Below are 16,482 nucleotides of genomic sequence, written 5' to 3'. Positions count from 1 at the left end.
CAAAAATAAATAAAAAACGTTGAAAAAAAAATTAAAAAAAAAAATAGGATTATCGGGGCGCCTGGGTGGCTCAGTCGGTTAAGCGTCCGACTTCAGCTCAGGTCACAATCTCGCGGTCCACGAGTTTGAGCCCCGCGTCGGGCTCTGGGCTGATGGCTCAGAGCCTGGAGCTTGCTTCCGATTCTGTGTCTCCCTCTCTCTCTGCCCCTCCCCTGTTCATGCTGTGTCTCTGTCTCAAAAATAAATAAACGTTAAAAAAAATTAAATAAAAATAGGGTTATCAACAAATGCATCTGCAGTGCCATATGAGCTCAAACCTAATGGATAAGAATGAACCAAAAATGTGAAAAGATGGAGGAAATATTCCAGATAAAGAGAACAGCAAGTATAAAGACCAAGAGATATAAAAAGGGCCTTTGTTATTTCAGATAGGAAAACAAGGCCAATATATCTGAAAGATAGTGGGTGAGAAAGAGAGAGGCCATTAGACTCCCATTAGCAAAGAGTATTGGGTCATGTAGTCCATTGTAGGACATGGAAGTAGGTTGGATGTATTCTAAACAAAGGAGAAGCTTTTGAAGGGTTTTAAGTATGACAGTGCTATTTAGTTTGTGTTTTTTTAAAGATAATTCTAGCTGTTGCATACTGAATGGATTGGAAGGCATGAGAATAGTTAGGATGTGAATGTAATGGCCAGAAGGCAAGGATCATGGCTCGGGTGAAAATTGTAATCATGAACATGAAGTAAACAGGTGCGTGTATTCTTTTTAGAGGCAGAAGAGACAAGGGTTGTTAATGGATCAGAATAGAGAATTCAGATAAAAAGAAAAATCAAGGACAATTTCTAAGTTTACAGCCTGACACAATGAATTGATGTTGTTGCCATATTCAGAGACGGTGATTGATGGGGGAGCCTGATGGTTTTGAAGGGAACTGAGGGCCTTATTTTATATGTAACAAATTTGAGGTATCTTTTGAGGTGAGAGGTCTCAGCTGGAGATAGGTATTTAGGAATCATTAGCATATAGGCAATATTTAAGAGAGAAAGGGAGGGATAATTGGAAGATAATAAATACCCTAGGAAAGAGTGAGGGTAGCTAGAGAAGACCGAGATCGAGCCTCTAAGTCTTTCCAGAATTTGCTGTCATTTAAATAGGTTGGGCCAGGAGGAGAGCCTGAGAAAGTGTGGCTGATAGGTATAAAACCTGAAAAATACAGCGTCAAAGATTCCAAGAAAAACAAAGAAGTTTAAGAAGAAAGAGTGCTACTGGGAGGTACAGAATAAAATGAAAAGCCATCCATTAGGCTGAGCTACATTTGTAGCCCTCAGTGGAGTAGAGAGAAACTGGTTCTCTGATCCAGTTTTAGCTAGAGATGCCTTCTGAGCTCATCTTCTTTAAATATTGAGCCCACCCGTTCCCTATGTCAAATCAGTAGGCTAAACGCTTTGATATGGAATGGATACTTTTTAATAATGTTTGTTACTAAAAAATATTTCTCACATATACAGCGTCTGCCTCAAGCTAGTGTTCATCGCGCGATTTGCCTTGGAATTGTCCTTACACCATCAGGCATATTTCTCAATGAAACATGTTGGAAAGCACCATAATAACCAATGAAACTTGTGTTAAATGAAGTGAACCACCTCCATTCTGGCTTCACTGTTTATCAACTATCATTTTTGAACTCTATAAAGAAAGAGGGGGTAGAAATAGAACATTTTGTGTTAGTGAAGAAGATTTTGTGTGGAGTTACTTATGAAACTTCTTGCACTTTTTCTACTAGGAGGCAGAGTGGAAGTCATTTTGGTTAGATCAGAAGCAAAGCACAGCACAAAAACAGCAGGTGACAATTAAGGAAGCCTAGTTCAATGTCACTGAGCCAAAATACTTCCTTCTCAAATGGGAACTCCAATAGTTCTTTCCACAACAGTCCTGTAGAGGAAGTGTAAGAAAGTACAAATGTTTTTCTGTCAATAGTCTGCCATACTGTTTGATCAGCTTCTGTTTGTTAGGTCAAGCTAGCTCCTATTCTCCTAGTTTTAGGAGACATGCCCTGAAGAGTTGTTCTAAGTTTTTAAATGGCCAGGGATATTTATTTTAAATAAATTTGTTTTAATGAGGTACAGACTCAGTGAGTAGCCAGAAAAGAGAATTTTGCATATGGAATTGAGAATTTTGCATTTGGAAAAGAGAATTTTGCATTTCGAATTGAGAATTTAAAGTCAGAACACTTCACTTTGATTAGCAGCACACAGAAGACATTTGATACTTGATTCAAAAACATTCAACTTAGGGGCCCCTGGGTGGCTCAGTTGGTTAAGTGTCTGAGTTTGGCTCAGGACATGATCTACTGGTCTGTTGGTTTGAGCCTTGCATCAGGCTCTGTGCTGACAGCTCAAAGCCTGGAGCCTGCTTCACATTGTGTCTCCTTGTCTCTCTGCCCCCCCCCCCAAAATAAACATTAAAAAAATGTAAAAAAAAAAAACCTTAAAGGTGGCTTATTTGAAATTTGTGAAGTCACGATTTGTTGAGGATTTCCATTTAATTGAGTTTTACCCACCAGCTTCTGTGCATTTGTTCTCAGGCTCTATGAGAATGTTTGTTATTAACATTCCAGAATCTGCACTCCCATTTAATCCTCTTCCCAAAAAAGCCCAACAAAGAAAATGCATTTGTGGAAGTCACTTTTGTTTATATAATGAAGCAAAAAGAGCTAGGGTGATAGGGATAAATTGACAAGTGGTAAATACAGGATTTTGAAAGTATTTATTTGTAATCTTATTTCCCCATTAGAATCAAAGTTCCATGAGAACGGCTCTCTGGGATCATTTACTTATCACTCTATATTCAAAGACTAGAATATAGCTTGGCACAAAGTGTAATCAGTAAATGTTTGTTCAATATATTTTTCATTGTCTCATTTTATCAGTCTGGTACTTTTCAGAATCAATAACATCACCTCCACCTACATATATTTAACATTATTTAGTTAATGATTAGAAAGTTGAACTAGTTTTCAGTGCATCTCAAGTCTGCTGTAAGCACCTCATCTTTTGTTTTTGTTTTTATTTTTCCCTTTTAGGCCTCGGTGACCATTATGTATTTTGAGCACTATTTTCTACTTGTACCAAGATGATAGTGATAGTTAGCTGCTGCTACTTCATGAGCATATTGAAAGGAATAATTGGATGTTTCAATGTTAAAATTATTTAGTGTTTCTCCTGGATAAATGAAAGGCACTGTTTTTTATCATTAATTTTATTATGAAACTGAATCATCTTCATCGATACAAATTATTTTCATCAGTATATTTTATAGTCCTTTAATGAGAAACATTGTGATTAGATGATAAAAAGCAACTTGGATCAGTGAGTGAAATGCTGAAGATCTGCAATGGCTTCATTAAGGAGTATTTAATTTAGTGAAGGCAGAACATGTACAAAGTTAAAGAATTTAACTTGAGGGGACCTGTGCAAGTTATTTTCTAATTAGAATGCTATACATTCATTGTACACAGTGACTTGCAAATGGAAGATGTATATATGTAGAATGTAGTGCTGGACACAAAATGCTAAAATTGAAGGTAATAATCTAACACTTTAATGATTCAGTCCATTGCGAGGCTATTGCGTATAACTGACAAACGCTAGTGCTTAGAGATGAGATGGTATTATAACATAATATCTTCATTTGTAAACCTCAGGTGATAGCACACTTGCTTCCAGAAGTAAGTTCTTCTGAATTGTGTATCTTCCTATTTGGTTATTTTAGCAAACACAGCTGTTTGATTGTGTCTGTATATGTGTGTATGCATGTGTATGTGTTCACATTTTGACATTCAGAGCTCTCTGACCATGTCTTGTTTGTGGTCACAAATTTCTTCTTTCCTGTTTACCTATTCCTCTTCTCTTACAGTGAATGAATTTATTTTTATTGTGTTGTTCCTAATACGAAATCTGTGAGAAATGACCTAGATTTATTCTGCTCGGGGTTTCTAAATGACATCCTTTGTCATTTTTTTCATAAAACTTGTAAAAGGCTGACCAGACTTTGTGAGTGTACATTTATGCATCTGTTATCTCCGAAATCCCACTTCTTTCTGATTATACATGATATGCATTATAATCTGCTATTTCAATTTCTGCCTTTCTCCTGGCAGAAAACTGACCTGAGGTTTAGGCAGTGGAGGCTCTTGTTTAGATTTTCTCAGAGGTGTTTCAAGGTTGTGCCTGCCAGCTGGCTAATCAGACTTTTGGGACGTTGATTGCCCAAGATAAGAACAGTTCTGTTGAAGACACCCATTTCCTGACAAACTCATTCCCATTGACTTGTTTAGGGGTGCGGACATACTGAAACAAAACTTTGTGGAACTTCTTTTTTTGTTGTTGCTTTTAGATCTTCACAGATACTTTTATTATAATATTGATGACAATATCTACCTATAAAGTTAGTGCTGAATAGAGAGTGTGGAAATTATAGGTAGGACAAAAGAGAAAAGGAAGATTATTTTTAGCTTCACCAGTGTACCCATTTCACTAATGTCTTGAAGTATGGTTCCCTCGTCTTTTCTAAAGAAAAAAACATTGGGGTCCTTGGGTGGCTCAGTGGGTTAAGTGCCAGACTTCAGCTCAGGTCATGATGTTACAGTTTGTGGGTTCGAGACCCGCATCGGGCTCTTTGCTGACAGCTCGGAGCATGGAGCCTGCTTTGGATTCTGTTTCTCCCTCTCTCTCTCTGCCCTTCTTCTGCTTGTGCTCTGTCTGTCTCTCTGTCTCTCTCAAAATTAAATAAACATTAAAAAATATTATTATATTCTTCATAAATTATACATTCTATTCTTTCGATGTTATGAAGAATTCATTTTTATATTTTATCAAATATTCTTCAAAAGTAACGTTTTGAATGGCTTTGTACTATTCATATCCAATTATATATTTGATCGTTTCTACCTCTCAAACTGTTAAGCCACTTGGAAGGGTCTGAATTTCTTTTCTTTTTTGTATGATAATTTTTTGGTTTCATAAATACTGGTTACATTTTACATCAGGTTTGTATAAATCATCATTTAAATTTCTGATTATTTCTTTGTGGTGAATTCCTAGAAGGAAAATTAGTGGGTCATTGAATATGAATTTTCATAAGGTTTTGGTAGACATTGCCAAAATATTTTTCATAAAATTTGGAACCAACTGATAGTCATCCAGCAAAGTAGGAGCTTGGCCAAATCGGTGAAGCCTCTGCATCTTTGGTTGTTATTTTTCTGTCATTCTTTGATAATGTAGTAGGCAAAGGAATATAATTTAAAACCCACATCTGTATTTAATTTGCATTTCTTTAATACTGAATTTGCATTTTCATGTATATTTACTCATCATATGTCATTTATTAGAAATAGAAATCACTACTCTTATGGAGAATATCATTAATATTTGGTAATGGATCACAGGGTCATTATTTAAAAAATGACTCTGAGATACTTGGTTTTTAAATGCACTAAGGGTAACATTTTTGACAAGAATGAAGGTAAGGTACTAAGAACTCTGATGCACGGACTGGGTTCTAGTTCTGATTCTGACTAGCTTTTGAACCTGCCATCAAACCAGTGTGAAGTTCAGTTTCCTCATTTGAAAAATAATGGAATTTCAGTGAATGATTTATTTGTTCCATTATATCCATCAATATCAAAATTCTGATTAGTATAGAAACACTCATCAGAATCAGTGTTATTGTTCATGAAATAAAACATTCTAGCAGTATCTATCAGTTCTCAACACTTTCATTCTGAGATGTCTTTAAAGATTAAGTTAGAAATTATTAATTTAAATGTTTGCAGCCATGAAACCGTTACATAGTAGGGTTTTAGTACAAAGATTACTTTCATCAAATTGTAAGTTCTTTTTGGGGAGTACAGGCACTTCTTTCACTTCATACATTTTAATGTCTTGTAATAAAAAAAATGTAAATCACATCCCATCATTCTCACCCTCCTCAAATACTGTGGTACTCATTATCTGTAACATTATGTTGTACGTCAGTTGCTGTCTTACGCAATTCTCATCAATTTCTATGGCTTTAACTACTATATTCAGTTTCTCGACAAATATTTAGGTGCTCACAAAGTCCCAGGCATTGGCCTACGTGCAATTATCCTGAGTGAAGATCATCACAAGTCATGAAATTTCTTTTGGTTTCTCATACATTGCTCAGTCCCTAATTATTTGTTGGGTGGCTCATCCCCTGAATACCTGTAATATAACAAAGGCTAAGCATATTCTATGATACATAATAATTGCTTTGTAAATATTTAATAAATGATGAATGACCTTTCCTTCCTACCAGCTTCTTGTGGCTTCCCGTTAATAGTACTAATGGTCTCCTACAACTAGGTCTGTTTTTGTATTAGTAACACAAAAAACAACAATTGCAATATAGCAACAATATCAAGGTCTAATTAAGTTTACAGTATTTTCTAAGCATTATTGCATTTGACCTTCGCAACACCATGATGAGATTGGGACTCTGGTTTTTATTTCACAGATTAGGAAATGGAAATAAATGGTGTTAAGGGTTTTTCTTTACAAATATAAGTATTTAGGTACAGATTTTTAAAATTCCAAATCCAGATTCACAATTGCTCATTCTTTCATTCTATCACACTCTCCGCTAAAAAAACAAACAAACAAACAAAAAAAACCTGTTAATTTTAACTTTACAAGTGAATTGCATCCATTGAATTTTATCAAATGATGAAATCATTGCTCGGTATTTGAAATGAAAACACAAAGGTGAATGTATCACTTACTTAAATAAGAGGGAACTATGCTGGTCAACCACAGTATCTCAAAATAGAGTTTTCTTGAGTTTGAGGGAAAACTGGGAGGTCAAGAGGTGTACATCTGTGAGCAATCAGAGATGGGAATAGGTTGATCTCACGTTTAGAAGCATGGTTGGTTATTCAGGTGAGACCACTGTTAATTGGATTGCATTCAGAATTTTGTTCATTGGAGTGATTTCACTTCTGATCAGACAACTTTCAAAAGGGAGGGATTGCCAATGTTGGCTTGAGGAAGCACAGTCAAGACCATCTAGTCAGGTAATTGTTAATTGATTAAATGAGTCTGAAACTTGTGTTGGTGGCTACTTGTTACTATGACTACAGAGCAAGTATTTCCCTCCTGTCCTCCTACATTTTATTCTCAGTTTATTCATCTTTGTACCCTCAGGGCTTAGGACAGAATTTTATATATAATTATTTTCAAAGACTGCTAAGTAAATGATTTGAAATCCAATGAAGTTGTTTTGGACCTATCTTAGAATTTCTGCCATGCGTTTTTTTGTTTGTTTTTGCTTTCATTACAAAGTCTTGTTCCGTTCTCTAACACCTCCTATCTGGATTGGGTCCTAGCTTCCAGCTTCCCTTCAGGTGTTTTTCTCCTTGACCCCATTCTACCTTTAATAGTTTTACTTTACAAAAAAAATCAGTGCTGTCACACTCTTGGTCAAAAGTAGTCAGTTACTGTCCAACCTATTGAACTAAGGTCAAAATTTCTACTGTGCTATGGATGATCTCTCTACGTTTCACATATAACGTACACATTGTATCTTATTATTCACTATTCTCCTGTCTGTGGCTAAGATACATGAAGGCACTATTCCTGGGATGTTTCTAATCTCTTACCTCTGCACTTTTGCTTGTGCTTTCCCACTGCCTAGAATACCTTTCTCATTCCCCCGTTTCTAGCCAATGAATTCCTATACATACTTATTTCAGTGTCCTAGTCATAAGACTTTTTTGGTCCCCTACTAGTATATAATTTCTTCCTTTCTCTGAACATATTTAAGCACTGGTTGTACCAGTCAGAGGAACACATTTTAAATTCTGTTCAGCAATGTAATTATTTTGTACTTTTCCCATTATTTATTTATTGAACTATTGCAAATTGTGAGCAGAATGCATGAATTCTCTGTCTTGTTAATCTCCTGTATAATCTATTATAATATTATAAATACAATAGGTCCTTAGTACATATATGTTGAAGCAAATTAACGTATTTTGGAACATCTAAGTTCCTTTCTTTAAGAAAAGAAATAGTGGATTCCATCTGCTGGTACAGCTAAATCCACATAACCTCAGAGATGGGAAGGTAATATATTGGGGCAAAAATGTCAATAACTTGGTCAAACAGTGTGTATTTATTATAATGATTGATATTTATGAATATTTGCTTTCATCCAAAAGATGTTTTGTGTAGATAAAATGTACTATAATTTTTGACATTTGCTTGTGGTGATAGAAATAATTCCTGACTGATTTTTACCTTTATTTTTAGCATAACATATATTTGAGGCTGAAAATACACATGCACACTTTTATGTATCATATAGCAGTAAATACACATAGATCAACCTTTTTGGATCCAGTGTCTTTCTCACAGCATAATTGTATTTAATACACTAAAAATAGAATTCTAAATCATGCTCATTACAGATAAAACTGACTAGTTCATAGTGAGAAGAAAGAAAACATTTTTGAGTTTCAAAATGTGGTGAAGAATTGTGGTATCCACCATACAATGAACACTTGAAAAACAGTTATCAAATGAAGGGGGGATTTTAGTCTTTGGAATTTCAAAGCCAAGTTAGTAAGATTTCTGGTTCTTCCTCAAAAAATTACTGGCAAAAACTTACTTTTTTTAAAAGTTTTTATTTGTTTTTGAGAGAGAGACAAGAGTGCAAGCGGGGGAGGGGCAGAGAGAGAGAAGGAGACACAGAATCTGAAGCAGGCTCCAGGCTCTGAGCTGTCAGCACAGAGCCTGAGGTGGGGCTCGAACTCATGAACAGCGAGATCATGACCTGAGTCGAAGTCAGACACTCAACTGACTGGGCCACCCAGGTGCCCCAAAAACTTACTTTCACCATCTGGTGGTTAATAATTAAATTATAATAAGGAGCAGAGAATATGTACCATAAAACTTTGTACCTCCCAGCCTTATGCATTTAAGTGCCCAGTAAGTATCTTTAAGGGAAAAAATAAAAGGCAAAACAATGAAGTGGCAGATAATAAAGCAGTCTGCTTCTTGTGTAATTTTTTTCAACCCTTGTTACTGAAAGTATAGTCTTCAAGCCAGCAGCTTCACTATCACTTGCAACCTTATTGGAGATGCAAAACCTCAGGTTCCACCCCTGACCCACTGAGTTTGATTCCGAGCTTAAAAAGATCCCCAAGTGATTCATATGCACATTAAAAATTGAGAAGTACCGTGTTATACTATGGATAGAAGCAGACCGGAATATTAGTTAAAAGTTTCCTCTTCTGTAATTCTTTTAAAAAATATTTTAAAAAGAGTTGTTCTAATTAATCATGTTCCTGATTTTTGTGAAGGCATGGACGAAGTGACTTATTCAACTTACGTTTATGTTAGTGGACTCGAGATTTGACTGTTGGCTTTTTTAGTCACAATCAGAATACCTGACCAGAATATACATATTTAACTTAAAACAGATCTTTTCATGCTAGCTAAGATAAATTTATGGCAAGAAAAATGCCTGGCACATTGCTCCGTAGTTGTTTTGGCCTCCCGCCAGGATTTATGTTTTAACACTTCTGGGATTAATGATACACTTCACATAAGGGATTATTTTTACATCTTGGTTCCCTGGAATGAGCACAGTGGGTAAATTGTAATGCCAAGTAGCAAAAGAACCTTTTGAAGGACCTGCCACTTACTATGTGTGTGATTACAAATTATTATTGACTTTAAATGCTGGGTTTCTTCAATTCCCTGGATGTGGCAAAGGACATAATGTCAGATCAACTTTTATGTGAAGGACTTTTAAATTTATCTCTGGAGTGTGAGAAGGAAGGTAACATCTGACTCTAACTGATGTACCAAAATGTAAATACACGTTTTTAATATACTTAAGGAATATTACAAATCATATACATATGGTATATTGTTTTATTTTATGTTTATTGTGGAAATACATGGTTCATTTCAACACAGAGACATATTTCGCATTTTACATACTTAATCACCAGCAAAAATTTGATTAGATGGTGTAAGCTTTCTTTACTGGACGCCAAGGCATTAAGCTCTTTTGTATAATTGTGTAATTACCAATGCACTATTGTAATTGACATGTTAATATAGCTTTCCATGGAAAGGAAGATATAATCTTTTATTTGTGTTTCTTATCTAATGAAAACCAGTCTCTTAGATGGGCTAGTTTGGCAATTTGACTTAGGAAAAAGTATTATGGAACGAAGTTTTTATGTGAACAAGGAAAAGAAATTAACTTTAGTGCTCCTCTCATTGGTCTGCCAAATTGGAAGGACAATTTAGGCCTGATTATCATGTTCTAATTAGTCTCTGGAGGACATTCATGGGCAATCGAGTGCTCATTAATGTGTCTTCTTCCTGTAACATTGATTTGTTCATTCCCCTTTCAGAGACTCAAATATAGAAACCAAAAATTGATGTGTGGTGTTAATGTGCTTACAGATGTTGCTACCACTTATCCAGATAAGAAGTCCATCTTAATGTATGTCACATCACTCTTCCAAGTTTTGCCTCAACAAGTGAGCATTGAAGCCATCCAGGAAGTGGAAATGTTGCCAAGGCCATCAAAAGTTACTAGAGAGGAACACTTTCAATTACATCATCAAATGCACTATTCTCAACAGGTAAAGTATCAAAAGAGTAACTGATATCAGTGATACTTTCTATTGTATATGCATTTTTAGCCATCATACATGTACATATCTATTATATCTCTGGATATACACACAAACGTGTCTACATAGCACAATGCGCGTGTGTGTGTGTGTGTGTGTGTGTGTGTCTATTTCTTTATCCATCTACATATAGGTATCTATAGGCATCTATGAGTAGATGGATAAACTCTGTAAACCTTCTAAACTTTAACTGATAGAATGGATTATAATATTATTTTCAAAGCACATTATTAAAATACTCTGCCAGGCTGCCAGGGTGCCTGGGTGGCTCAGTCGGTTAAGCATCTGACTTTGGCTCAGGTCATGATCTTGCAGTTTGTGAGTTTGAGCCCTGCATCGGGCTCTGTGCTGACAGCTCAGAGCCTGGAGCTTGCTTCAGATTCTGGTGTCTCCCCCTCTCTCTGCCCCTCCCATGCTCATGCTCTGTCTGTCTCTCAATAATAAATAAACATTAAAAAAAATTTTTTAAGTAAAAAAATACTCTGCTGTTGATAGGCACTATATTATAAGAATATGGAAAACAATATATTGCATATATAAGAATATGGAAAACAATGTATTGTGTAAAACGAAATGAAATAAAATAAAAGACAAAGTCATATATGTATGAAACTTTTCTATATGAGAACAAAGAACTAGAGCAAGAGCAATGGCAAGCACTCTGTTTAATAATACTTTCTTATTTTTAGTGGCCACCTGCTGATGCATTAACAAATTTTCATTACTTAAGGTAACGTTTTTGATAAAAGTAGTTTAAAATATTTAAAAAAAAGTTAAATGGAGAATACTTATAAAGATTTTTATTATTGTACAGAATCTAGTAGGATTCTTTTGTTACATGGCTTGTTCTTACTCCCAGTATTGGCTATTTGCGGTGTTTTCTTTTACTTTCTTTGACACATGCAATGATGAGAAAACCTTTTAAAAAGAAACCTTTTTAAAAAAGCCTTTTATCAAAATTTCTGCTGAAGGTGTGGAAAGCTAATCTTAGGCCTAATTGTTTCACTCTACCAAGATAGTTCTATATTTAGGTTATGACAGCTCCATTTCTTTCCAAGATATTGACCTGATGGATTCTGGTTTTGTTTACTTGGAGTTCAGAGAATATTGCTTTTGGGTGCCTGTTTTTGCCAGATTGAAGAGCACCATCCCATATTAGTGCTGGAGTTGTGTCAGCATGGAATCCTTAGAGTTGACTCCCACTCTCATACCTTCCCTGATTGCCATGACGTTGAGCACCAGAATTCTTGGAGTATACCAGTTTCTAATCCAACTATGTGCGTTTCAAATTAGACAGTTCACCTCACTGTTTCCATTTAATGTTTGTTTTTCTAGTGTGTTGAAAAGCATTCCTTCCAGGGTTACTTATGATGTCTCCTCCTCCCCTCTGTCCCCTTCCCCCTAACCCTACTCTGCAGATCACAGTCAGTCTAGCACAGGGCTATGAACGAACTCCTTCCTCTCCTAAGCCTCGGTTCAAGAGCTATGCCTACACACAGGCTGCTTATGTCACCACCTCTGACCCCACAAGGAGCCCACTTCCTTCACAGGTCTGTCAACATTTACTCTCCGTTCTACAAACCAAAGAATTTCCTCATCCAAGATAAGCTAACATGGCTTTTGTTTGAATTTTGCAGTGCCTTTTTTCTCCTTCATCAGGAGCTGTTTCATTGTTCCCAGTTGTATTAGATGTTGTCACGTGACGCTCTTTTGTTATTGAGACTTCTCTAGGTGTAACATGTGTTGATTCTTCATGCATGGGCATTCTTAGAATAGTGGTGTGTGCTTTCATTATATAGTTACCCATAAGGTTCTCTTTTTATAAAAGTTCCCAATGGTTACCCAGAAATGCAAACATCATTGAAGGCTTATATATGTAATTTTTAAAAGAGTAGAAAAATGGAAGAAATTTACTCGTCACACTATTTGGGGAAATGTTTCTAGATATATGATACCGAAAGGAAATAGATATTCTGTATAGCTGTTCTTATTAGATTTTCATTCTGGAAAAATGTATTTATTTTCCATTTCAGAAAAATATAACTATAAGCTTCTTCATATGATACATTTTAATTTTGCTGATTTAAACATGTATATAACATGCTCTGTACTATTTATACAAGAAGGTCAGTCACACCCAAAGCAGGTCAGATTCTATGCACCATTTAATACTTTCCACATAAAGAGTCTGCTCATTGGAGTCTTCCATATTGTAGTGTTGTAGGAAACCTAAAAATACAAGAAATTAGAGCATGGTATATGTTAGAGCATGGAAATGAAAGGTGTTAGACTTGTGTGATTTCCTAGAATTTCTCTTTAGAAGAAAACTATTTTGTTTAATAGACAATTTGAAAAGTTCTTAAGAAAGTGACTTTTATCAAAAATGTAGTTTGGGGCGCCTGGGTGGCTCAGTCGGCTGAGTGACCAACTTCAGCTCAGGTTGTGATCTCGAGATCTGTGAGTTTAAGCCCCGCATCGGACTCTGTGCGGACAGCTCAGAGCCTGGAGCCTGCTTCAGATTCTGTGTCTCCCTCTCTCTCTCTGCCCCTACCCCTGCTTGCATGCTTGCGCACGCTCTCTCTCTGTCTCAAAAAATAAACATTAAAAAAAATGTAGTTTTGAATGGGAATTAAGAAGAGGAATTAATGTAGTTTATGAATGGGAATTAAGAAATCATAGAGCGCTGATCCTGTGTGGTGAAAAATACATTTTTAGAGGCTCATTGATTTTTTAAAATAGTGGTTGTATTTAATTAGTGATTATTAGTGATTATTTTGCACAGTTAATTTATGAGTAAGGCTAAAATTCTTAACCAGGGAAGCATATTTCAGGGCGCAGTTATGCCCTCTATCCTTGGCTAGGTTTCTGGCAAAGCTGAACAAAGGAGACTGGGTGAGAACATTTGTGTGACTCAGATTCATTTCGAGTTAAATTCCTATCCATGTTTCTACAAAGGTTAGTTGTATAATCTTGAATAAGAAACTTAATCAGTTTTCTCATTATTAGTAAATAAAAATAGTTCTGCCAGACATTACTGAGTGTTGCCATATGCCAAGTATGCATATTATGTGAACTAATCAAATCCTTATAACATTTCTTAGAGATAGGAGATGCTATTTTGACCCCATTTTAAGTTTCAGTGTATCTGCCCTTTTCTTTCTCTTCTTCCTCCTCCTCTCTCCTACCCTCCTCACTGCCTGACTCTCTAGACTCTTTTCTTCACCACCTTCCCGTTGAAACCTCCAAGAAGTAAAGAAAAGGAGTGGCTCCTAAAATAAAGGAGCAAGAGCCAAGACAAAGAGATAAGTCCTTTTTCCTCTTCATTATCACTTTATTGAGCTGCCTTTTCCAGAAGGTTTTCTCCAGTGCCTCTTCTGGCAGCACATTTTTACCTCATTACCAGCTCATTAAGGCCCTGCTCAGGTATGACTCCTTAATGAAGTAATTATAAGTGGACCTAATTTTGCTAGACTCTGTTTGTTCATTCTACCTTTGTATAAATTTTACACAATACATAATGTGTCATAAAATAAAAATATGCAACAAATTCACTTACCTGTTTTATTTAGCCTAGGCCATTGAAATAAACTTAATGGTATCCTTTAGAAAAGAAGCATGATTCACAGTTGGTGAGGAATGATACGTTCTGCCTGTTTCTATAGGAAGCACATCAGAAGATGATGTTACACGTAGTTAGGTTTGATAAGTTTATATCTTAACTATGTACTAAGAAAAAATTTTCTGAAGTGTTGCTCAGAGGGGCTGAGCCCATACAGTCCCCTACAAGTCGTGTCTGATTTACTTCAAATGAACTCAAGACAGACTAGACTGGACTCCATTAGGGAGTTGGATTAGGGAGAAGGGGGTGAAGTTTTCCGTAATAGGAGAGCGAGCTATGTGGGTGACTGTTCCCGATGGAAAACATAAAATTTATGAATTATCTTAAAAGTTCCTGATATATTAGAAACATCAACTATGCCCATCTGTCCTAAACTTGAAAAATGTGATTTATAACCTTTGTAGTTTGCAAACCTGTTGGGATCAGGCAGTCTGACCTACCTTAGGATTCCTACCTGTAAACGCATTTTTCTCATAATTTGCCAAGAAGAAATACTAATTGGTTTCCTTTATTTTACCCCAGGTTTCCTTTATTGTAACACTTTCCTGCCATCCATCCTTGGATGGGGGACATTTTTTTTAATGGTTATACTTAATTCCTATATTTATGAGTTTGATCATGTCTCTCATTCTACTCCTAATTTTATATCAGAAATACTCAATATCTTGGGGCACCTGAGTGGCTCAGTCGGTTGAACGTCTGACCTGGGCTCAGGTCATGATTTCGCTGCACATGAGTTCAAGCTCCACGTCGGGCTCTGTGCTGACAGCTCGGAGCCTGGAGCCTGTTTCAGATTCTGTGTCTCCCTGTCTCTGCCCCTCCCCCACTCATGCTCTGTCTCTACCTCTCTGTCAAAGATAAATAAACATTAAAAAAATGAAACAAACAAAAAGAAATACCCAGTATCTTTTTCGCCTTCAGTTTCTTTCTCTCTTGGCACCTAACCCTGTTTAAACCTCCTCTGGACACTTAGACCCGTCTGCATAATACCTCTTCCCAAACACATCACTCCACTTTATCTTGTTCGTATTTCATATATTGTTATGTGACTCTTTCTTTCATTTATTACCTTCTGTAGAATAGTCTATGGTTTATTCATTTATTTATTCAGCGATTACACTTCATCAGCAAATCAAATGTCATCTTTTCAGCTTTCAGGCTTTTCACCGTAATTGAAATAACTTCTCACAGCCTCTAGACTCATCAGGTTCTTCTCTATCTCTCTTCTCTATCTCTTTCATTATCTGGCTATTTCTCCCCTTGTAACTCCCGTTGTATAAGATCTCTTGATCCACTTATTACACTCTCTCTCTTATCAGTATGATATAATTTCCTGGCTTCAAGCTGTATGCAGATGACCACTGTTATCTGTGTTTTCACCCACTTCCAATATCTTTTGAGTTACCACCACATCTCCAACTCATTTTCAACTCTTGGGGATATATTTATACCTCGATGTGCACTGATTTCTTAAACCTAGCATGTTCCGAAGTGAATTTGGTTTCATTGCTCACAAACCTGTTTCTTGCCCTTTTTTGTTATGTAAGTGAGAATGTTAGCAGTGATTGAGACTTAAATGTGTGACATACTCTTTGGTCTCTATATTGATCTGATATTCATTAAAGGGACATGCAAAGTCAATTCATTCTTTACAACATAGCTCCATCAAGTTATGTCCCTGATGTTATGTCCTCTGGTTCAGGCCCTCAATACATGTCTTGTAGATTACAGAAATACCTTTGCAGTCAGTATCACTATCTTTTTCTTAGTCCCCGCTAAATCAGATTAAATTTCCATATTAACAGCTTTAGTAATATCACTCACAAAATTTTTTTCACTTCCTTTTGCCTTTATAACAAGTCTATTCTCTTAAATTACATCTAGGAACTCCATGATCTATTATCTATTTATACTTTCATGCTTATTTCACAGTAGCCCATTTCATGTTTTCTTTATTCCAACCAAATTAAATCACTTGCTGTTCTCCATCAGTGCCAAGAAGTTTCCCATCTTAGCGTTCTGGGATCTCTCAGCCTAGAGTGACTTTTGTCTCCTTTCAATTGGGTACTTTAATCCAGATTTCATGACCTAACCACTAAGTGGCAGAGCCTAGATTCGTGTTCAGA

The 16,482-nt window shown here is 36.1% G+C and overlaps 1 protein-coding gene across 1 annotated transcript in view; it reads left to right on the top strand.

The window, feature by feature from the left end:
- DMD (dystrophin) overlaps positions 1-16,482 on the top strand; it is a 1,998,908-nt gene that overhangs the window by 473,859 nt on the left and 1,508,567 nt on the right. Inside the window, exons 8-9 of the mRNA XM_049644567.1 lie at positions 10,505-10,686; positions 12,156-12,287. Of these exons, the coding sequence (XP_049500524.1) occupies positions 10,505-10,686; positions 12,156-12,287 (314 nt within the window). The remainder of the gene's footprint in view (positions 1-10,504; positions 10,687-12,155; positions 12,288-16,482) is intronic.

Source organism: Panthera uncia, chromosome X (genome assembly GCF_023721935.1).
Source record: "Panthera uncia isolate 11264 chromosome X, Puncia_PCG_1.0, whole genome shotgun sequence".
Lineage (NCBI taxonomy): Eukaryota > Metazoa > Chordata > Mammalia > Carnivora > Felidae > Panthera > Panthera uncia.
This window is presented reverse-complemented; position numbering and strand designations above follow the sequence as displayed.